Here is a 23,821-nt window from a genome sequence, read left to right on the forward strand (position 1 = left end):
CTCGGCGAGCACATACGCATTTTAGCGCTAGCATAGCCCTCACCGGTACAGCTAACCTTTTTGATGCTCACTCCTCCGAGCCATCCCCCACCCACCCACCCACCCGCCAAATCACTTCTCCTCCCTCAGGTATACTGCACATGAGCTGAACAAGGTGCTGCAAAGATAGGTGGCCACAGTGCCAGACTTAAGCATCGGCTATACCAGAAGAACAACCCTCGCAGCAGCGCCGGCTTCCCCTTGTTCTCCCATCGGGCACACGGATGCATGCATGTATGTGTCTTCTGCTGACTCGATGAAACTTATCTCGCTTGCTTGCGTGTGCGCGTGTGAGTCTGTGCCCGTCCTGTGGAAGTGGTGATGGAGGAGTGGCTGATGGACAAAGGCAGCTACGCCGGCACCAACCCCTCTGCCATGTCGGCTGATGCGTGCCCCTGCTCCACCACAGCCACTCTCTCCTCCCGTGCGCCCAGGATCCTCTCCGTGCACGGCGCGACGCCCTACCGCGTCCCACCTCTGTATTGCTCTCTTCCTCTGTCATTCTCGCCCCCTTCCTCTCTCACTTTCTGGACTTCCGGGTCGCCCGCTCTGTACGCGCTTTCAAGCCGAGACATACACACACGTAGCCATCTTATCTGTGACTCCACCGCATACGGTCCTTCCGCGACAGCTGCACGCGGACAAAGCATGGGCTTCGGCGCTCTTCCGACCCGCACTCCACGCCGTGTCGTGGTGACCGGTATTGGCATGGTCACGCCCCTCGGCGTCACCGCGGTGGACACGTGGGCTGCTGTGTGCCGTGGACAATCCGGCTGTCGGCCGCTGATTGAGGCTCCGTACTTTTTGCCCGGTTTCCTCGAAAACGACAAGATGCTGTCTCCGCAGCAGAAGGCAGCGGCGCTGGAGAAGCTTGTCGCCGCCTTGCCGTGCAAGGTGGCTGCTTTCGTTCAGCCGCCAGCCGAGGTCGGGTTGGCGGCTGGCAAGGTGGACAAAGCAGTGCCTGCGGCCGATCCGTTCGCGCCCACCGCCCACGAACCGCGGGCGCTTCGCTTATGCGCGCGTGCGGTCGAGGAAGCGCTCGCCGACGCTGCGCTCCAACTCTCCGAGGCCGTGCAGGATCGCTGCGGTGTCAACATCGGCATGGGCATCCCCTCTCTTGCCGACGTGACGGACGTCTCCGCCTACCTGACGGGCGACGCCATTGCCACCGATGCGGGTCATGTGCACTACAGCAAGGTCCCTCCAATGTTTTTGCCGAAAATCTTGGGCAACATGGCAGCCGGCAACACGGCCATCCGCCACAAACTGCGCGGTCCCATCGGCAGCAGCGTGGCGGCGTGTGCAACAGGGGCGCACTGCATTGGTGAGGCGGCCTTGTGGATCCGTGAAGGCCGCGCGGACGTTATGGTGTGTGGCGCAGCGGAGGCCTGCATCACGCCGGTTTCCGTGGCCGGTTTTACAAGGATGCGGGCACTGTGCACGCGGTTCAATGACACCCCATCATCTGCCTCGCGGCCGTTCGACATTACTCGCGCCGGCTTTGTGATGGGAGAAGGCGCAGGTGTGTTGATCCTCGAAGCGCTCGAGCACGCCGTGGCGCGGGCGGCGCCGCGCGTGTACGCCGAGCTGCGCGGCTTTGGCATATCGTGCGATGCACACCATGTGGCGGTGCCGCACCCCGAAGGGCTTGGTGCCCGCCGCTGCGTGGAGCAAGCCTTGGCGGAGGGAGGGGATGTCCCTGCCGCGGCCGTCGGCTACGTTAACGCGCACGCGACGGGCACCATCGGTGATGAGGTGGAGCTGATGGCGATCCAGCAAGCATTGCGACCTTCGACGGCACCATCCTCTCCGGCGCTGCACGTGAGCAGCGCCAAAGGAGGGCTGGGTCACCTACTCGGTGCTGCTGGCAGCGTCGAGGCCGCGCTGACGGTCTTGGCGTTGCACGAGCAGCGCGCGCCGCCGACGGCGAACTTGACGGCGTCGTGTCTCACGAGAGAGCAGCAGGAGTGCGGCTTGGTGTGTATCCAAGGCAGCACCGCGCAGCCAATGCAGAGCTGCGAGGCGGTAATATCGACAAGCTTCGGCTTCGGCGGAATCAACACGGCCTTGCTCTTCACGCGCATGTAGCTCCGGGAGAGACAGATAGGCACACTGAGGGCGAGGAAGGGAAGAGGAGATGCGCAGCTGACGCGCATGCGCGGACTGCTCGTGCCGTATGGTACAGTCAGTGCACCCTCGCCTCTGCCCTTTCCTTTTGTGCTGCCTTCTTCAGTGCGCCGCGCTGTGTCGCTGTGTGGTTCGCTCACCGCCTTCCCCACTTTTCTTCGCAGAGATAACCAAGAGCGCATGGGCCGTTGAAAAACACCATTCTTGCATCGAAGCGGCTTCTCATCGTCCCCGTCTTCCTCACTCGATCCCGCCTCGGATCGGCAGCAGCACAGGCTGCCCAACAGTCGCGCGCCATGCGCTAGGAACGTTTGGGCATGCGTGCAGGTGTGTGGATGAGTTTGCGCGCACATGTGCGGCAGTGAACTGCAGCCGTCGACCCTAGCCCTTACACGTACACATCTGCACGCATGCGCGCACGCAAGCGAATGAGTAAGCCGGGGCAGCGGCACAGGGCGGCACAGCCCGAGTTTTCCCCACCAGCCGCGGGGGGGGGAGAGACTGAAAGACACGGATTGTTGCTGCTCGCGTAGATGCCTCTGGTCGCGCGCATTTTTTTCTCTGGCCGATCTTGGAGCGCTTTTGCCGCTCTTCTCACCTCGCATCTCTTCGGCAATGAAACCCTTTGAAGTCCCTAATTGGAATCCGTGGGTATGGGCGTGTGTGTGTGTGTGTCTGTGTATGCTTCGGTGCCTGCTGTTGTGCGGGTTGGCAGCCCCTGCTGCTTCTGGAAGCGGTGAGGAGAAGCGGAATTTCGCCGCTGCGTCCTCTTCATCTTTTCCGTTTACTCTGAATCTCCACATCCGTGCCCGCACTGCATCCTGTTAGACTTCACAGCCTATCATTGCTCGGCAGAGCGAGAGGGATGGGCGAAACAGGCGCGTCGAGCTGCACACCGATCTGCCCCACAGCGCATGTGTGCGAAGCATGCGGCATATCCCCACCATACGACCGAGTGGGCGGAGGAGGCACAGGCGCCGAGGGCATGGCGAGCGCGCCCCGAACGGCACCACCGAGTCATCCTGTGTCCACCGTGGAGAGGCACGACATCTTTCTATGGGATGCGGCGGCATGACGCGGCTGAGAGATACGCAGGGCACGCAGGCAGGAGGGGCTGCGGCGCAGGGTCTCCGGGGGCCCTGGCCTGCGGCTGGTCGGCCCCCTCCCTGAGCTTATCCGGCATGCACCTGGGCCACCCCCTGCTACCCGCACGACAGACGCCACGACCTCCACCCCCCCTCCCCCTCCTCCAGCAGGACCCTGGCCGCAGCCCCGCCTGCGCCAAGGCGTGCGGTGCAGCCATGTCCGTGTAGGCGCGTCTACCGCGCAGCACGTACCCCGGGAATAGGCGATGAAGGACAGGGAGCGCCCGGCAGGCGCATGACCTGATTCGACGGCGGACGGCGCGCCCCCTAGAGAACCAGGACGTCGCCGCTAATGCGGCAGAGTTAGGCGAGCTGTGGTTGTGTAGGCATCTCTGTGTTGACGTGTTCCGGCTAGAAAGCCAGGCTGCAAAGAAAAAGAAACGAAAGCGTCGCATCGCCTTCTCGTCCCGTGTTACTCTCTGTCCCTCTTGTGCTGGGAAAGGTAAAGAGAGTGCGTGCGCCTGAGAAACGCGCGCACACATGTAAAAAGCATGGCTCCGTCGCTTGCTCTTGTGCGCTGCTTGTTTGCAGTGGCGTGCACTCTAGTCATGCGAGACCACCGCACACTCCCCCTCTCAGCGGTGTGCGAGATGACCACCACTCTGCTGTTTGTCCTTCCCCTTGCTCTCGCCCGTGCCTTTTGTGCCTTCGCCCATCGGCTGGTCTCCTTTCTCGTTTTACATCGCCCACAACTGCACTTGCGTTCATTTTTTTTGTTTTCGCGTGTGTGCGCGCGCTGATTCGCACGTATGCGCATGCGCATGCTTGTGGTTTACTTTTCTCTCCTTCCTCGAACATGCATGCCCAAACCCAACTGCGTGAATGCGCACCGCTTCTTCCGAACACACGCATATATATATATATGGCTCTAATCCCCCCCCGTCGTGGTGTTCCACGCCCAAAATCAATAACCACCGAACATAAGGTAAGCACGCATCATCATCAATCCCCGGAGACGAAGCACTTCTTTTTTTATTGATTTTGTTTTTCGTTTTGGTTTTAGATTTGTTGGCTTTATTTTTCAAATTCTCTTTTTCCTTTCCTCTCTTGCGCTTTTCTGCCTCCAGTTGGATGCCTTTGTGTTCTCTCTCCTTTCCCCTGTGTCTTCCCCTTCTCTCTCTCCCTCCCTTGACGCCTCGTTTTTTTTTCTTTCGTCGTTTTTGTATCTCGCTCTCCTTCGTGCCGACCATCACCATCATCTTGCCAGTGTACGTCCCTTATCAGGTCCTGTCTCTGACCTCGCTATCACACGCGCTCTGGTCTCCCCTCTCTCCATCTCTGTCGTTGCTGCTTTCGTCCCCCCATTCACACATCACATCCTTAGCGTCGGCGCGACGGCTCGAGTCTTCACAACTTCTGCCGGCCCTTCGACCTACACATCTACGCCCCCTCTCTTTCCGCGCGGGCCTACGCAAACCCCTGATCACCACTCGACTCTAAACTTCCCTTCCTCGCCCTTCCCTCTCCTTTTTTGTTTTGATTATATTTTCTTTTTTTTCTGTTGCTGTTCCACCCTTTCCGGTTTCTTGTCGTCCCCGTGCTTCATCTCCATATTGAGCTCTCTCACTTCTTTTCCTTTGTCTTTCGATACTTTCTCTTGTTTCTACACCCTCCCGCCTGTCTGTCGGCCTATCTGTCTCTCTGTTGGCGATACTGTCTGCCGATCATCACTGCCCCCCTCCCCTCCCCTCCTCGTCCCCACCCCTCGTACTGCGTCCCTCTCTGGGCTCGCACAGCCACTTCTTAACAGGAGCAGCAACAGCAACTCAAGCGACGTATAACACGTAGGTCGCCTCTTTTTTTTTAAAAGCTCCTCTCCATTTATTGTTTTTTTTTCTCTCGCTCACTTTCGCTTTCCCCACTCTGCGTCCACAAACACCCTCCCCCCACCTCAGCGTCCCTCCCCGTGCCCTCCGCCGGACAGCATCACCGCCTCCATCGCCAGTGACCGTGTTTTTGATCATTTTGTGAACGAGAACGACGAAGACGGCCAGTAGCAACGGCACCCACACGAACGCAGACACGGAGCCGCTTCTCTCCCTCTCGGTTTCAGTTGTGTTGCCGGTCTCTGTCCGTCTGTTGAGACTGTCTTTCAGCCCTCTTCCCCTACGCACCTTCACCCCCTCCTCCTTCACTTCAGTGAGAACTCTTGAACTTTCCCTTGACCTCCGCCGCGTTCCTTCTTTCCCTCACGATCCGCTCCAACTTCCCCTACCCCCTCCTCGTATTTTTGTTGCTTCCCGACTACGAGGATAGGACCACGACGACCGTCATACATACCTCAAGCGGGTATTCGTTTTTTTTTTAGGGTGCGCCTCACTCTTATTTCGTTCTCCCTTTCTCTTTCCCTTTTTTTTCCTAGCCCTCGCGCTAGCAGCCCATCTTCACCATCCTCTCCGTTTTCTGCACAGCCGCCACCGGCGATCACTAGCTTACCGCATTAACAAAAAAAAACAAAAGGAAATAATAGCAGTAGCCGACGAAAAAGAAGAGCGGCAGAATACTGGTCGTGGCTGTGTGTATGCCTGTGTCTGTGTATGTTAGGCTGACCGTTGTAAGCTGTTTGTCCCACTCCTTCTTTCTCCCCGTCTGACTTTCTTTTTCGCGCTTCGGCTGCAACCTTTCTCACACCAGCGGCACCATCAGCGCACGGTTGCGTGTGTTTTCTTGTGTTTTGTGTGTGTCGCTTGATTGCGTGCGCTTGTGTGTTTCTCCTTTTTATCGTTGCGTTCCTCTTTTTTTTTGCGCCTCTTGGCTTCGTGCCTGCGTGTCTGTGTGTCGCGTGCGTGTGCGCGTGTCTGTGGAGAGCTTCGCCATCATCGCCTTTGACGCACCGGTTTTGTTCACCTGCACTCGCGCCCTCACGCTCGTGGTTGCCTGTTCGGACCCGAGCAAGCCCCACAATACCGATCACAAAAAAAGGTCGTTGTGTTCAAGGTGTCGAAGAGACTGTGGTGCAGACAAGCACCCATACGCAAAAGCACAAGTACGCGGAACAGCGAGGAGGGAAGGCCCACACGGCTGCTGATACTGCAAGTGTGGGGGAGGTTAGCATACAACGCCGACACACACACACACACACGCACGCACATAAGTCGAGAAAAGTCGAAGCTTTCGAAAAGGAGAGGTTGACAATTTTGTTATCTTTTTTTTTATTTTGGCTTTGCTTCAGGCAAGCATATCCTCACACCTACCCCCTCTCCCACGGCCGCTCTTCGCGTTTCACGCCTCCTTTACCCAAGTAAGCACACACAGAGACGACAAGAGAGGTTCCTCTGCGAGATTGCCACTTGTGCACCCCTCCCCCTTCCCCTTCCTTGTCGACCTGCGCACCAAGCAGCGCTCTCAGCTCTTCCTCTGCCTCCCTCCCTTTCTCTCTCTCCCCGTCTATCCATCCCCTTTTATACCGCTTCGCTGCTGCTTTTTTTTTTTCGTGCATCGCTTAAGTTTTCTTTTCTGTTTATTCTGTATCCTGAGTGCCCCAGTATATTTGCCGCGTTGTTCGTGGTAGAATGACACGGTGAAAAAAAAAACAAAAATAACAAAGAAAAAGTAAAACAACCCCGAGTACCTGTGTTGCTTGGATTAAGCAAGAAAGTAATCATCTGCTTCATTTTTCTTCCCTTCGCCGTGTCTGTGCGTTTGCGCGTCTGCGTGTGCGTCTTCGCGCTCTCTTCTTATTTTCCCAGTACAGCTTTCGTTTTTTTTTGGTGGTGTTTTTGCTTCGCACTTGCTCTCGTTGTCTCGCTTGGCTATTTATCCCTCCTCCTTCCATCACTGCACTCCCCCCTTCTTGTCGTTCTTCGAGTGTTTGCGTGTGGCACAGCTCCTGCGGTTCGCACCACCCCCCGGAACCTCTTCTGCCGTTTCTCTACTTTCTGTCTCTTCTCTTCTTCCCTCCCCCTTTTTTACCACAGTTTGTGCTGCTCTGGGGTGCACTGTTCCGCGTGTGTGCGTGTGTCTCGGTGGTGGCGCATCGCGCCAGAACCACTCGATTCTCTCGTGTTGGATTGCATGTATGTTTGGATTCGCTCTTTGCCTTTACTTGCCTTGACACTTTCTCGGTGTGTCGTTCTCTCTCCCCCTTCCTTTTTTCTGTTGTTGGTTGTTGTTTTCTTGTTGCTCTTGTTCCTCGTCTTCGCGGTCGACGTCTTTCATCGCGGCTTTGTGGTCGCTACTCTCTCTTTTGTGTTTCCGCCCCTCCTTTCTCTGTGTTTGTGCGTGCGTGTGTGTGTTGTGTGTGTGCTCTTTCTCACCTTCCGTTTGGTCGCTTTCTAACAAAAAAATTGATTTTCCTCTCGTGTGGTTTGCCCTGTTTATCACACCTCAAGTCTTCGCTTTCGCCACCTCTCTAGTAGTTGTTTTCTTCTTGACTTTATTGTCGATTTATCTGCGCTTGCTTCTTAGCACTCTGTCTCTCCGTATTTCTTGCCCTTCTCGCTGTCTCGCCTTCTCAATCTCTCTCTCTCTCGCGCACGCGCGCGCTCTCTTCTTTTTTTTTGCGTTTACACATTTTGCCTTTCTCTATCCGCTTCTTCTTTTTTGGTGTTCGTCGCCTCCCTCCGTGTGTGTGTGTGTTTGTGCGCTCTACTTCTACTTGGTTGTTTGCTCTTCCTTCTTCGCTCTTCTCCTCCCTGCTTCGCTCTTTTTCATTGCCTGTTTTCCTGGCGTGTGCGTGTGTCGGTGTGTGCTCGCGCGTTGTATAGCCTCCGCCCTTTGTCTCCTGCGAGTTTACGTGCGCTCATCGGTGTTGTTGTTTCTTGCGCTTATACTTGCTTGCGCGTGCATGCGTGCGTGCGTGCGCGTGTGTGTGTGTGTGTGTCTGCGTGTGTACGTTGGAGTGATCTATCACCCTTCTTTGTCGTCTTCTGGTAAGCCTCAGCTGTTTCCTTTCGTCGTCTTTTTCGCCTTTTCTTCTGGTTGTGCGCCTTTACTTTTCTGTTCTCAGCCCCCCTCTCTCTCTATATATATCACCCCACTCTTGATTGTACCTCATCTTGCTCCCTCTTTTTCGCCTGCACGACTTGCTGCTCTTGTTGTGCACTTCTGGTGTTTCTGTTGGTCATCTCTTGCTTGTTTCTTTTTGATGTTTTTTTCCCCTGCTGCCCTCTCGTGCGTTGCATTCTCTGTGGCTCTCCTCCCTTGCGCGGTTGTTGTTGGTGGGTTTGTACTCTTTCCCGTTAGCGGCCGCTTTCTGTTTCGTCTGCAGCCTTTGCTCTGGCGGCTTTTTCTTCTTCTTTGCATCCGCGAGCCGGCCAGCGCAAGACACGCCCAAGGGAAAGGAGCACCGAAGCGCAGCCAGCACCGTCATCAATAAAAGTGCAGCAAAGAAAAGAAAAGAGGTGAACACAAGCACGAGCGAAAATAATTCGCTTCTGGCACACTGACCCTCCGCCCTCCCTCCGGTAGGCAATCCTCATTATCTGGCATTAATCTCACTTCCTCCCACACCTTCCACCACCGAAGACGCAACAGAGGGGCGTGACGGAAGAAAAGAAGAAACGCACACACACGCACATACACTCGAGAAAGAGAGGTATAATAATTACGGGATCCGCGCTGAGAAGGCGCACCTCCGCTCGGTCCTTCCTTTTCCCCTCAACACACCGCAAGCACTGTGAAAACCAGCGAGAAGACAAGAGACACAGGAAGTAAGGCAAAGAAGTAGAAGAACGAAGCAAAGAAGCGAGTGCTGAATCCACAAACTATCAACCCTCGATTCAATAACTCACGAGCGTCCACTTGATCACGCCCCTGTCGGCGCACTTGTCTGTACCTGCGCGCGTGTTCGCTGGCTCTTTTTTTTTTTCCTATTTCTTTCTTTTTGTTGTTGTTGCCTTCTCCATTGGGGAGTGGGCGGGCGCATTAGCGGAGTCTTTTCTTTTTGTTTGGCCGTCTTTCCCCGTTGCCTTTCTAGCACGACATCAAAATTCTTCTCCGCTGTACCTCAAGTACACACGCACTCACACACACACACGCACCACTACCACCTTGCTAGGACGGCAAAATCGCGCTCTTCCGCGTACACGCGTAACGTCCAGCTTCTTCCCTCTTAGTCTTTCCTTTCCCCAGGCAAAAAGAAAAGAAAACGAGATTTAGCGTTGTAGGCATCAGCAAACAGCAGAAGTAGTAAGAACAGGACCGGCACGGGTTACGCGGCAGAGCCAATAAAAAGGAATACGAAGAAAAAAAGGAAAAGGGTCCGGGCAAGCGCCTCTACTTCCTCTCTCCGGCCGCGTCCGCAATTTAGCCCCTCTCTTTCTTTTTCGCTCCTTTTCTCTTTCCGCCATTGTCTGCCCGTCGCCCCCCCCCGCCTCCTGCGTGATTGTGAGCGGGCACTGAAGCAGATCGACACGGAAAAGCAAGCAAGGGCAGAGCAGGCGAGCGTTCTTGACGTATCTGTGAGCGAAGGACCAGCCGAAAAGGATAGCACAAAGTTTGTACGCGCAAAAGGGAGGCAGTCACGGAAGGGGAGAGTGGCTGGCTCTTGACAGTTTGTCGATACAGCGAGGGGTCGGAAGAAACGCGTCACTGCGAGTGTGCTTGTGTGTGCCTGTACATCTGTCGCTCGACTCTCGTCCATCACCCGACTCGCATTCCCGCTCGGAAGCCTAGCGTGCCTTTTTTATTTATCTTCTGCGTGAGTGTGTAGGGTGGTGTGTGCGTGTGTGTGTCGGCGCTTACGTACTGCTTCAGTGTGCTGTGTGGAGGGTGTCAGGGGGTTTCCGCGTCCACCTTTCTAGTTGTGCTGGCGTCTCTCTGTCTTCTCGTGCTCTCCTTTATCCTGCTCTGCCTTGCTTGGTTTACCGATTTGCTGATTGCTTCCCTATCCTTCTGTGCCCCGTCATCATCATTTTTTTAGTAATTGAGAGATACGAGCTCGTTATCTCTCTCTCTAGTTCTGTGTTTCTCGGACGTGTTGTCGTTGTTTCCCCTTCTGTTGCCGAGTTCGTATCGCTTCCTCATCGACGCACTTTATTGTATCCTCTACAAGCGCACTTCATCTCCCACTACGCACTCACCAAAGCAGGTCTGTCTGTATTCGCGCCCGTGTTTCTGTGCGTGTGTGTGTGTGTGCCTGTTTCCGAGTGTGTTTCTCTAGTGCGTGCGCGCTTCCTTTGCTGCTTTTTCTCCGTGGCTCTCTTTGTGTACTTGATTGATCTACACCCACACCTTCCCCTTCCGTGTTCCTCACGCCCTTTCGTTTTTGGTTTTTGTTTCCTCTCTCCTCCTTTGCCTCCTCTTTTTTTTTCGTCCGTTTCCGTAACCGATCTTAGTTTTCTAGAGCTTGAGCTCTTGGCTTGTTTTTCTCTTCCTCTCTCGTTTCTTTTTGCCGTCTCCGCTGCGTGTTTTTTTTTGTGTGTGTGCCTGTGTCTGTGCCTGTGCCTGTGTGTGTGTGTGTACTTTCGTGCACGTGTGTGTCATTCCGAGTCCCTTTTTTTTTCGTGTGTGTTTCTCTGTTTTTTTTTTCTCCTGCTTGCTGTCTGTTTTGCGCTGTCGTTGGGTCAGCTCGCTGTTCTCACTATTTAGGTTTCGAAGCCAAACAAATCGAGACGAAGGAAGATTTTTATCGCCTTCACCCCCCCTCCACCTCCTCTTCCTCTCTCTTCGTTTTCTTGTCGCTTTCCCCTCCTTCCCTTTTTTTGCCTTTGCTCTTCTCCTTAAGTGCCTCTCTTTCTATCTCCCTCTTATGCTCGTGCGTCTCTGCGCCGGATACCTTATCGTCTCTTATCTTTCTCTCTTTCAGTATCTGATTTTGTGTGTGTGTGTGTGCGTGCATTGGCGCCACGTGAACTCAACAACGAGCAACGCAGTCCCTCTTTCGAGCCCCACTTTCTCCCCGCCGCTTTCTCCTTTCTCCTCCCTCGTCGCCTGACGGGCCCGCAGGACTAACCGGTGGAGGAGGTGATCTTCGAGAGGTATACGTGTGCAACGAGAGGCAAAAAAGAACGAAAACAGCAAAGGTAGTGCCTGTGTGTGTGTGTGTGTTAGTATTTGGTTGTTTCTCCTCTCTCGTGCAGTCTCTTTTTTTTTTCGTCTTTTCTGCTTGCTTCATTGTCTCTTTCTTTTCTGTGTTCTGTGTGCGTGTGTCTCCCTCATACTTACAGAAATAAGCAACACAGAGGGAGAGTGTAAACGTGTGCAGGAGGCTCAACAGCAACGAGCAACAAAAACGCGAAAAAAAAACGAAGCATCCTTCGTCATCCGTCTTTCTCTTTTTTTTTCGTTTGTTCTTGGCGTATTCTCGGTGGCTGTTTATTGAGTGAAGTGGGTGAAGAGGCACTCTAGCGAGTCATAAGTTGAAGAAAACATACGTTTATCCCCGCACATAGGGATCTGCGTGAATCGTTTGGCTCCTGGCCTTCCTGTTCCTCCGCCCATTCTTCCTGACTCGACTTGTGCACGCACGCACACGGCGCCCTGTGCCGATGCCTTCATTACAGAGAGACCCGAATTCATGGATGGAGGCTGCTGCCGCGCATCCGCCGCTTACAGCCGTGCCAAACACGGTGTCTGCGTCGCAGATGGGCCACGCGAACACCTCCACGCGGTCGTCGATGCGGAGACGCGTTCACAGTGCTACGGCTGCTTCGGCTTCCACCGTTGGCGCTGGTTCACCGATGCCGCATTTCATTGGGGCAGCGCCGCAGGCATACTCGTCACCGACGTTCTACAGGGATCCGACTGCCTTGCGTGGTAACGACAGAGCCGGCACAGCATCACCGTTTCGGGTGCTTTCTTCGTCACAGCAGCAAGCAGAGCTGCGCGCGAATCGAAGTGACAGTCGCACGATGCCGCCACCGCCGCCGCCGCCAAATCTGGCGCACGAGCACGACAGTCGGCAAGAGAGGAGTTTCATCTTTCAGCTACGAGGCCTTCCATTTGCGGCAACCCGAAAAGATGTCGAGTCTTTTTTACGCACCGTTGACTACGACCAGTTGGACGTTGGAACTTTAGCCACTGGAGAGTCGAGTGGCAACGCGTTTGTGGAGTTGCACGGCTTGCGCGCAGCCGAGAAACTGGGCCGCCTGCACAACACGGTCATCACCGTCGCAGCTGATGCCAGCGTACCGGCGCGGGAACGTCCCCGCCCCCGATATATTGAAGTTCTGGACGCTGACGCTGCTAGGAGAGAGCAGGTGCTGCGTATCGACGCTCTCACAGCGAGGAGCGCTCTGCCGCTTCCGCGGCGCTTCCGCGCTGCGGCCGCTGCAGCCGCAAATACTTCCTCTGTATCTGGCACCTCCACTGACGCTTCTCAGCAGCAGCAGCAGCATCCGGTGCGACAAGCGCAGCATCAGGCTTTTGTGCAGCCGCCACCGCAGATGTCTGCAGAGGGTGGTGTTCGGTACTTCACCACTTCGCCGATGACGCCGCTATCGGTGTCGTCCACGCTAATCACCCCCGTCTCGTCTCAGCGCTTTCTGGATGTGTCAAGGTATGTCTGCTCCCCAAGCGCGACGTGGAATGCGTACGCGCAGCAGCAACACAGCGCGCCTCCACTGCCATCGTCGACGATGTCAATGCCGCATATTGTGGCGTCACAGCCAGCGCCTGTAGGTTCCTCTGGCGCACCGCCGATGGTGCGTATCCAGAATGTTGAAGGCAGCGGGGTGATGCGTAGCGCGACTTCAGCACCTTCGGCGTTCTACCAGTTTGCCACTCCTATAGCTCCACAGACGCAAGATCCGCAGCAGCAACGCGTCCCCAGCACACCGAATGTTTCTTACTTTGTTGTCGCTGCAGTACCTTCGCCCGCCACGCTGTCTGAAGCGCGGAGCACCTACTATGTGGCGCCCCTGTCGTCCACGCAAGCGGCCACTGCCGGCAGCTATTACTACTTGGGCAGCGGCAGCCCCTAATGCCCTCTCCCTTTCCCTGCCATCCCCGCTGAACGCCATCTCGAGGTCTCCAACGGTGGCGATAATCATGCGTGATCAGCATCTCTTTTTCTTTCATGTGTGCGCGTTGATGCGCTTTTCTCTCCCTTTTTGTTGTCTCTGTTGTTGTTTTATGTCGTTCTCTTCATGCTTTTACTGCCGCGCGCTCTCTGCCCTTCGTTTTCTTTTCCTTGGCTTCCTCTCGCCTATCTGATCTCCTTCGCCCTTCTTATTTGATAATGCCTAGCACAACTCGACCTACAAGCTCTCTCTCTCTGTTTTTGTTTGGTTGTTTGATTTTCTCCGTTTTTTTTTGTCGCTTTTGGTTTTTGTTGTTGTCGGATCCGTTTCCACTCCTAGATAAACCGGAGATGAGAAGTGAGTGCTACCACGAGCAGGCGCACGCTCTCCCCCTCCCCCCTACACACCACCACCACCAACACTTCTGGACCCGGTTTCTATCGATCACCGATCCCTACTCCCTCCCCTTACGCGTTTGCCCAAGCGATACCTTTTTTGTTGTTCTCTCCCAAGCTCCTGTTTTGCTGCTTGGCTCCTCAGCCCACCCACACCCTTTTTTTATGGTTTCGCTTCATATCTACGAAGTTTATGTTTTTTTTTTTGTCTGCTTTTCGTTGCTCTTACTTCGTCTCTGTGTACCGGTGTGTTGCTGTGCGGGCGGCGCCTCCCTTCTCTTTTCTCTCGTTTTCTTTTTGCTTTGTCCGTTGTTTATCTCCCTTTTAAACTGACATTTTCCTCCCTCCTCCTCGCCCCCCCCCCCCACGCACGCCTTTCACGCAGTCTTTTCTCCTCTTCCCGCCCCACCCCGCCCCTTTCTTTCTATGTGCGCGTTTGCTTCTTTTTTTAGCTTTCGTTTTGTCTCCGATTTCCTTGCCCCACCCCTCGCTTCCCCTTCTCCGTCTTCAGCGCCTCTCCCCTCTCGTCTCTCCTCCTCATACTCTGCGCGTATACATGTGTGCGTGTGTGTAGTCTACTCGCACGTGCTCCCTCCCCCGACCCTCACCCCGTACAAGCACATACATAAGACTGAAATAAGAAAAAAATCGTTCTGATCATCATCTTTTTCGTTGCTTTCTTCGCTCTCTCTCTCTCTGTGCTCTCGCTTCATCAGTAATATGCTTCCGTCTTCTGTGTATGTGTGTCTGTGTTCTCGCATCTTCGCGAGTACTCCTTTCCGCCCCTTCACAGCCTTCCGTGCGGCATTTTTATTTTTCGTTTTGTTTTGTGTGTTTCTCTAGTATGATGACAGGGTTTGCTTCTTTTCCCCTTTCTTAGGATGGTCTCTCGCAGTCTCTTCAGCGCACTCCACAAACATGCACGTATATGAACGCATACACTTACGCCATTTCTCTTCTGTTCAGTCGTCGCCTTTTTTTTTCATGTATGCCACCCCGCTCTTCCTCTATTTTTTTTTGTGTTCCGCCGCACCCTCTACATGCGCATGCGTGCGTGTGTGCCTCTGCTTTTGTTTGTTTGGTTGCCGTTGTTTCCGGCTTGCTTCCCTCCGTGTGTAGTGGTCCTCTTTTTCTTGCATTTTGTGTAGCTGTTTTCTTTTTTTTCTGTTTTCTCCGTTTGTTCGTCTTTGATGAAAGATGTCTTTTTTTTTGCTGTTGTTGTTATCCTCCACTTCATCTTCCTCTCGTCGTCTCTTTTGCCCCTTTCCTTTGTGTGCACGCGCCTGTGCGCGTCTTTGCCTCTTTCCTTCTCTCCCTTTTCTCTCGCACTCTTCTCACAACGATTCTTTCTGCCGCCTTTGCACAAGGCGTCCACAGATGCGGACACTCGAATATATATATACTGCACTCATGAAACTCGCCCACTCTCCTTACCACCACCCCGTCTATCATCCTCTTCCTTGACAGGAACAGAAGAAGAAACATAAAAGGGGTTGAGGATCTTGTGATACCAGATTTGCGTATTGCTACTGCGTGATCTCACATCGTGCCGTCGCCGCCGTCCCCCCCCTCCTCCTCCCATCATCCCCGCTTCTTCCACGTACGGATTCCACTTGACTCATCCTCGTTTTTTTTTCTCTGTCGTACACAGAGAGGGTGAAGGCGGCGGACGTCGGCATCCGAGAGTACGGGGTGGTGCACGCTCTTCCTCCCTGTCTGCTTATCGTTTGCTTTATTTCCTCTTTTTTGTCGATTCTTTTTTTCTCTCTCCTTGCCTTGTGGCGCTTCGGATTTCATTGTACGCGTGTGTGTGTGCGCGTGTGTGCTTTCTTCAAACAGCGACAACAAAACAAAACAGTGACACACACACATACAGACGGAGGGTTTCTATGTGCTGTTATTCTCTTTCCGTTTCTTTCCTTTTCTTCGTTCCCTCTCCTTGTGCACCCCCCTCTTCCCCCCTCCACACACACACACAACGCTGTTTCTCGTCGTCGTCCCCCTTTCCTCCCTCCTTTTCTTCTGTCTTTGCTTGTTTGCTTGTACCGCCAACCCCACTTTTCCCTCTTCTCTCTCCCCCTTTCTTTGTGTTTTGCGCTTTTCTGTGACGATTTCTCATGCGTGCGCTTGCTCTTCCATATGGTTTCTGGTTTTCGGCTGCCCTGACCCCAGCATCATGTCTTTCTTTGTTTTCTCACAAGCGGCGGAAGGTGCGTGCACATCTCTGTACGTGAGGAGGGAGAGAGGCCAACGAGGCGGCGTCGACGACGCGGAGTGCGAATCTGTATGCTGTTGAACGCTCTTCTTCCCCTCCCCCCGCTCCTCTGTCTTTCCGCTTGTCCTCTTGCTCCACCTCTGGTGTTGATGCCCTTCTGCCCATCCGCAAAGCCACTTCGTCCGCGGACGCACAGCTGGGCCCTTTCTTTTTCCTGCGCGTGTATGTATGGTGCCCTTGGTCTTGTTTTTCTTTTAGAAGCGTTCTACGCTTTCGTGCGTGTGTACGTTGTCATGTGGTTCTTTGTTTCCGTTCTTCGTCCTGACTTGTTCAGTCTTCCTGCCCGCGCTGTTTCTTTATTTTTTTCTTTCATTTTGGCGCCTTGCGAGTGCGTTCATCTGTGTGTGCGTGTGCGCGTGCGTGCGGTTGTGGCAATATGGGCTATATATGGATACGCTTTTTTATGTACATCTGCACGGATACTTTCTATGACCCCCACGTGTCCCCGCGCTCTTTTGTTTTATCTTTTTCTCGACCCTACCCGCAGTACGTTCACGTCTGCATGTGTTAGTGGGTGTGCGCATGGCGTCTGCTCCCTCTCCTACTTCTATAGCAACTATATATATGTGCGTAGTCTGCCACTCCCCTTCTGTCTCTTGCTCTTTTTGTTTTTCATCTTCTCCTTTTCAGGTGAGCAGTCGGTTGTGTGAGCGTGTGCGTCGCACCTTACCTGCGCGCTAGTGTGCCACCTCTCTCACGACCTCACCCCCTCCATTTCTGTCCCGTTAAAGGCAACGCGCGCACATTTTAGTAAAGCCAGCAACTCAACTTCGCCCTCCCTCTCTCTCCATCTCTGCGCCGCTGCACACTCACGTAGACCTAGTAGAGACACTGAATAAGGAAAGAAGAAGAGGCGTTCACACATTCACCACACTGTAGCCAACACGGCTACACACCGCTTCCTTCTCCAACTCGCATGAATATGCTTCATGTGGATAGCAACAAAGAAAGTGCAGAACGCCGAAACGTCCTATCCATTCTCCTACATAGCTGTCTCTCTCTTTTTCAATTATTTTGTTTCCTGAATTTTTGTTTTGTGACTCACATTACACCGACCCAGAGAGGTGCGTTGAGGCGGTGGCAGCAGCAGCGTTAGAGCCGATGGAGGCACGACAGTGAGCAAGACAGGGATTGGGCTTCTTCATCAAGGTGGTCTTGCTTTTCGTTTTGCCTTTGATAGAAGAGCAGCACCATGTTTGTCTCACCTCTTCCGCCTGTTCCTTTTTGGCTGAGACGGCACGAAGATGGCGCTCACGTAATATGAACTCTCGAGTATCCCAAAAAGAAACATCGATCGCCTTCTAGGCGGCTGCATCCCTGTCGCCTGGCTCGCTATGTCTTCTGCTTTTTATTTTCACCTTCCTTTCGCTTTCTCTCTTTTGCCATTTCCTACCACCACCTCTCTCCTACTTAGATTCGTTTTTTTTTTTGCCCTTGTTCTCTCCTTGGGCTGTCTATGTCCATGTCAATGTGTGTGTGTGTGTTGACTGTGATCTGCTCTTCCATCATTTTCTGTTTCTCTGAGCTATTTTATGTTGTTGTTTCTTTCCCACCCGCGGTTCTCGCGTTTTTTGTTTTTGAGTGGGCGCTTCTGTGTGTTTGGTCTTGCTGGTTGTGGCCTTGTTTGGATTTCTCCTTCGGTTTTGCTTCTTTTCGTTTCTTTTTTTTTGTTTGCTTTCGTTGTGTTGTTCGGCCCACCCGCTCACCACACTCCACTCCGCACCCGCCCTCCCCCCTGCGTCGTGTCCGTTGATCGTGCTCTCGACTGTCGACTTTCTCGTTTTTTTTTGGTTGTGTTTTGTCTCCGCCGTCATCTCTCTCGAGGCTTGCCTTCGTCCATGGCTGCATTCTGTCGTCTCTTCCTTTCCGTCTTCCACGTCCCGTTCGCACCCTCCCTTCCACACTCAAACCCTCCAATGAGGGCTATTTTGTTTTGTATCTCTCTGTGTGTGCATGTGTATGTGCGTCGCAATTGCTGGCGAGGCAAAAGACCTCTCCCCACTCGGTTCTGTGTATCTTCTTCGCTCGCCGCCACTCGACCCCGCCCCACCCCCCATCTGCCCACCACAGCCTCGAAAGCAACACTCAGCATCGCACCTGCAATTTTCTTTACTAAAAGAGCCACTCCAGTTTTATTTTCTGGCGCTCATTTCTTCCCTTCTCGTTTCTTGCCCTGGCCTTCCGCATAACGCTGGCTGCCGCACCATCGTATCAGGATTGAGGACGCCATTTGTGACGTAGCCAAAGGCCTGCAGCCTTTCCTCAGAAATGCCTGCGGACTATCGGTTTGGGCGTGCAGAACTGCGCTGCCGCGGTGCGGCAGAAGTGCGAAATAATGATAACTTTCGGACCAACTCAATACGAATCGTGTCTGCAATGCACCAGACATAAGGCCCTTTCTATGCCCCTTTGGAGCAGCAGGCTACGTGGTCTCCTCGCGAGCAGGCGCATGCCTATCCGCGGGCCCCTTCCGCTCGACGCACCCGCTGCCACAGGACTCATGGCCGCGGCCCCGCCTGCGTCAAGGCGTGCGGTGCAGCCATGTCCGTGTAGGCGCGTCTACCGCGCAGCACGTACCCAAAGAATAAGCAATGACGTGCAGGGAGCGCCCGGTAGACGCGTGGCTGCGGTTCAACGGCGCACGGCGCGCCCCCTAGAGAACCAGGACGTCGCCGCTAATGCGGCAGAGTTAGGCGAGCTGTGGTTGTGTAGGCATCTCTGTGTTGACGTGTTCCGGCTAGAAAGCCAGGCTGCAAAGAAAAAGAAGCGAAGGCGTCGCATCCCCTTCTCGTCCCCCTGTCTTTGATGCACGTATATATGTATATTCATACGCGCATATACGCATATGTGTATTTACACTCCCTGTGGTGATGTTCTCGAAAGCACAAGCAAGCGCGTATGCGCACACTTTTTTTTCGTATATCGTGCTCATTTATTATTAAGTGTGCTTGTGTGTGTGTGTGTATGTGTGTCTGCGTGTTTTTTTTTTCGGCCTTTTGCGATCAACTCAAAGTACGCCTGCGTCTCAGCCTACGGGTTGTGCCGCAGAAGGATGTGTGAGGAGGAAACGTCGTTTGTCTTCTCTGGCACCGTTGTCCTTCTTCTCTCCGGCAAGTAGTAAAATCGGCGCCACGCACTTTTACTTTCACACTGAAAAAGAAGGGTAAGGCTGGTTTCGACGGGGTTGTGGCGAGATGGGGGAGTTGCTCTTCTTTCATTTGGGGGTTTGCGCACGCACACAAACACTCACACACACACATATATATATATATGCTTGTATCTGCTTTTTAGTTCTCTTCAGTTTTTCTTTAGTTCTGGCCAGCGCTTTCGTGGCGCGGCTCAATTTTTTTTTTTCGGCGGTGGACATCCCATCCTTCTCCCTCTTCTTGCCGTTCAAAAGCAAACAAAAAAGGGTGTTTCGCGCCATGGTAGAGGTCTCTTCTATTTTCTTTTTGGGCAGCTTTACGGCCGCGACATATAGGTGCGTGTGTATGCGTGTGTATGCATGTATTTATTAGTGGTGGCGTCGCGGGTCTTTTCCTCTTGAGTTGAGTAGGAGGCGAACTGGCTCTCCTGCATCGTCTTTGTTCTGTTGTTTCTACCCGACCAGCAGTCCCCTCTCCCCTCATCATGCCTGCCACCGCGTGAGGGACACGATGGATGAGGGAAAGGCGGACGCTACGCTTTCGTAGACGAGGTGGAAAACAGCGACAAGCAATCAAGTGCAGAGGGCAAAATCCGTTGACCCTCTATCTGGCGACATGCAAATGGTCTCTGGCACCGCTCTTCGCAGGCTACTAAATGGTATGGGGCGCCGTCAACGCGGTGATTGTTTTCTTCTCATGGTTTCTCTACCCCCTTCTCTCATTTTACACGGGTGGGGGCAGCAAGCACTTGCAGGCACACGTAAACGCATGTATACTAGCTCGAGTGCGTCTGCACGCACACGCACATGCACATGGAGTGAGCTGCGCGAAATCTGAAGTGCTTCTCTTGCCTTCTCCCCTTGCCCCACCCTGAACCAGCATTGTAGGAATGACCAAGACGACTCTCTCTCTCGCCATGCTTTCACGCTTGAACAACGTCTGTGCGAGTAACCGACCTTTTTGTCCGCCCAGCCGTTCAAAAACGAAACCGAAATACGTGCTTGTATGTGGCGTCACATCTGATTCACGCTGAGGAGCCCACAGCGGGGGGGAGAGCGTTAGAGGCGTCTTCTCTATTAGAGAAAGATGCAGATAAGCTAAACACGCATATATGTATATGTATGTAAGGCGATAAAAGGAATAAAGAGCTGATTCGATGCCGACAAAAGACGAAGAAAAGTGCGAAGCCACGCAGCGGATCAGGGAAAGTACACAAAAAGAAAGAGGCTCAAGACAACGAAACGTTCCCCTCTCACCCAACGAGAGCAGTAGAGAGCGCTGGCGTGGGGTGCACGCAATGACGCACGAAAGGTGTGTGCTGTGATGGCCTTGTAAAATAAGAAAGAATAACAATCACAGTACGAAGAAAAAAGCAGCAAGGAGGGAATAGCGGATTTGGTCTCGCATTGCGTGCCACACAAACCACAACAAACGGCAGCACGTGGCGTTTTGCTTTGTGCCTTTTGGGCGATAACGAAAAAAAAAAAAGAAAAGCGAGTGAGACACGCACACACACACACACAAACACACACGTCCATGTGCACACACGAAACAAATCCATGCGTGTCTCTGTGTGTGTGTGTGTCTCTATAGACGTTTCCGTTGCGTGACGGCCTGCCTCCTACTTTCCCTCGTCCGTTCACTGTCCCTTTCTCAGGCCGCTTTTTTTTTTTGTATTACTCTCAACAACAACAAAAAGAAGCATTTGTGAGCTCAATCATAGTGTTCCCTTCGCTCCATCCGTCTCCCTACTTGCATATCCGTCATCTTCCCGCCTCTCTGTTCCGCAGTCGCGCATCAAGCGCAGCTGCTTCTCTCTCTCCGTCGTCACTCTTGCCACCGCGGACGCCTCATATCGTCCAGCCCAGCTGGGGAACCGTTCGTTCTCGCCTCTTTCGATCCTTTGGAGCGGACAAGACCCCCCCCCTCCCACGCCCACACACGCACACACGCACACACACGCAGACGCGGACGCGTCGGCACGTCTCCTTACTTGTCCCTGCCTGGCTGCACCTCTTCGCCGCAAAGCGAGAGCACACGAGAAGAGGTGTCGAGCAATGCGGCGTGCGACTGCGTATCGCCAGATGCGGCAAGTGGCAGTGGTGCCAAGCACCACTGGCGCCTCTCCGGTCCTTAGCGCTGCTGTAGTCCGGTTGATGTCGGCCGCTGCCGGCACCGCCATCCACCGACATACCGACCCACATCGCCGTGCCTCCAGCATGCGGCCTCATAGTCCCTCCTTGGCGAGTGGGACGGCGACGTTGGTGCACAGTTGCCGCTGGCAATCGTCGGCCACGCCACAGAAGGACTTCAGCCACATCACCCATGATCTCGTGTGGGGTCTGTGGAATGAGGGCAACCTCTTCTCTCTCTCCACGGCAGAGCTCACGTACTACTTGCAGCAACAGCAGCAGCGCGCTGGCGGCAGCAGCACGTTCGTGATCGACCCTCAGGCGAAGAAAAGCACTCTTGTGCGCCAAGTGGAGGAGGTACTGTCAGCGGAGCAGGCAAGCATCACGGTGCCGCAGGACGCTTGTGCGACAGTGACCATGACCGGCTCCGACCGTGTCGAGGAAACGCTCGACGAGGCGGACGAGTACGGTGACTGGGGGGCCGAGCCCGGCTTTGAGGAGCGGCGCCACATTGACTACATGGAGTTCAACCCGCTGCGCATGGGCGAACGGTACGAGCCGCTTGTGCCGCGCGCCTACCAGCTACTTCACAGCGATCTCTCCGCCGATGTCGGTCTGACAGCGTTGGACCCGTCCAAGTTTCCTGGGCAAAGCAAGAACAAAATTGCCTACCTTGTCTCAAAAGTGAATGTGGACAAGGCGAACGAGCAGCACTTCCGTCGCGGCCTTGAGTGGTGCCTCGCCAACCTGTGGAACACCAACATGAACGGCGAGCTGAACATCGGTGCCGGCCGCGTCATTTTCTATCGCACCATTGCAAAACAGAACCGCAACACGCTCCCTCTGTGGACGCTGCAGCGGCACCTCTACGCCTACCACCCGTACGTGTGGTTCGCCATCGCCTCCGCCTCCAACGCGGAAGCGATGGAGGCGCTGGCGGAGCGACTTGGGATGAAGCTAGTGCAGGATGCGACGACAAGCTACAAGATCAGCATCCGTCGTTCTAGTGAGCTGCTCGATGGGGAGCTGAACGCGCAGCTGCAGTGCACAAAGATGAACCGGCCGTGGGACAGGTTTCTCGTCACGCACTACGTGCGCTCTCAAATGCCGGATCTGCGCTTTCTCGTGCGTGCGCGTCATCCGATCAAGAAGCGTATTGTGGACGCGTACCTTGAGACGGACATTCTTCGCAGCACTCGAGACTCGGTCCAGTCGGTGCTCTCGCCGGAGCTTGGCGAAGTCTGCTACTGCTGCGAGCGCGTTATCCGAAAGTGGGCGATGCGGACGCAGGCTGGCGTGACGCTGCAGCTCGTGGAGACACGACGTACTCCGCTTATCATCACCAAGGCTGGCGACGAGGGTGAACGGCTCGAGTACGAGTGGATTGTGGTGCTCCCTCAGAAAGCGGAGCGTGTCGATGTCGCGGCCCTGTCGGCGGAGCTGTGGGACTACGGCAATCTGCTGGCAAGGGAGCTGGAGCCGGGCATGGAGGAGTTCCTGTCTCACACAATGACAGCCGCAGCCTCCTACTAAGGTGACCGTGGCTTTCCGTTGCTCTTTGCTTCTATAGCTGGATAGAGGGGACAGCGAGACATGCAGCGGGAGGACGTGAGAGGCTTCGCTGAGGGGGGGGGTGAGGACAGGCGGGTTTCCATTCCTCACCTTTCCATGGCCTTGTTCTTGCAGTCCTAGGAAGAGACGACGATGTGCTGCAGCTACCCCTCGTCACAGGTGTTCCTTTATTTCTCTCCCTCTCTCGTTAGAGCCGTCACAGAATGTAGTTTGCTCTTTCTCTTTTTTTCTTTGTTAGCTTGCCTACTGTTGTGCATGCGGTTGTCCTCTTGCCTTGTGATTGCACCTCCCCCTTCCGCTGCATTGCCTTCCCACCTCATTCTCTTCCTTCGTGATACCGCGACACCTTCTCCTCGTGCGTTTGCAGTGGTTTTCTTTCTAAGCTCTTATCGCTTCTCTGCTGACGTTGTTGTTGTTGCTAGGGGGAGGGGGCGCATAGCGATGCACGTGTCTGCCTAGGCGCGAGTCAGGGAGTGCGTCTGTCCGGCATTGGGTAGCATAGGGGAAGAGGAGAAACGGGGAAGAAAGCGGATGCCTCTAAGCTGAGACTCGGCCCATGGAAGAGCAGCCAAAGAGGGCCGCCGCTGCTCACCCTCCGCCTCAGCGATCACGCACACACGCACGCACAAACCTGAAGGGTCACTTGCTGCGTGTGCGGCTCACGTACAGATACTCGCCGTATTTTTATCGGGCTAGCATGTGTGTGTGTGTGTGTGTGGTTGAAGGTCATTTTTCTTTCCGTGGCTAGAGGGAAAGAGAGAGCAAGGCGTGTGTGTTGATGTGTTTGTACTTTGTGTGCGCTTTTTGTTCTGTGGTTTGTTCGTTTTCTGTTAAGCCACCAGTGGCACTCTTGTCTGTAGGGGAGGGGGCTTAGTGTGTGTCTGTGTGTGTGCGTGGGTCAATCTCTTGGCGCAAGGTGTAAGTTCATGTTCTTTCATGGATCGCCCGATGTTGAGAAGCTGATTGAGAAGCACTAAACATGCCGGGGCGCGTCTCTCTGTGTGCGGGACGGCGGGGACAGGTCTCCATCTTGAAACTCCTCCTTATCCGTGCATGCACGCTCGCACACGTAGAAGCTTCTGTACAGT

General features: G+C 54.3%; 2 protein-coding genes across 2 annotated transcripts; both read left to right on the plus strand.

Annotated features, from left to right (window-relative positions):
* Positions 1–747: 747 nt before the first annotated feature.
* On the plus strand, positions 748–2,127 carry LINJ_33_2860 (putative 3-oxoacyl-acyl carrier protein synthase ii; the record flags this gene model as incomplete). Its single annotated transcript, XM_001468294.1, has 1 exon — positions 748–2,127. The coding sequence occupies one exon, from the start codon at positions 748–750 to the stop codon at positions 2,125–2,127; it is 1,380 nt and encodes a 459-aa protein (XP_001468331.1).
* Positions 2,128–21,185: 19,058 nt separating this feature from the next.
* LINJ_33_2870 (conserved hypothetical protein) lies at positions 21,186–22,694 on the plus strand (the record flags this gene model as incomplete). The annotated part of the gene is made up of 1 exon (XM_001468295.1): positions 21,186–22,694. The coding sequence occupies one exon, from the start codon at positions 21,186–21,188 to the stop codon at positions 22,692–22,694; it is 1,509 nt and encodes a 502-aa protein (XP_001468332.1).
* Between the last annotated feature and the right edge of the window lie 1,127 nt (positions 22,695–23,821).

The sequence above is a fragment of the Leishmania infantum genome, chromosome 33 (assembly GCF_000002875.2).
Source record: "Leishmania infantum JPCM5 genome chromosome 33".
Classification (NCBI taxonomy): domain Eukaryota; phylum Euglenozoa; class Kinetoplastea; order Trypanosomatida; family Trypanosomatidae; genus Leishmania; species Leishmania infantum.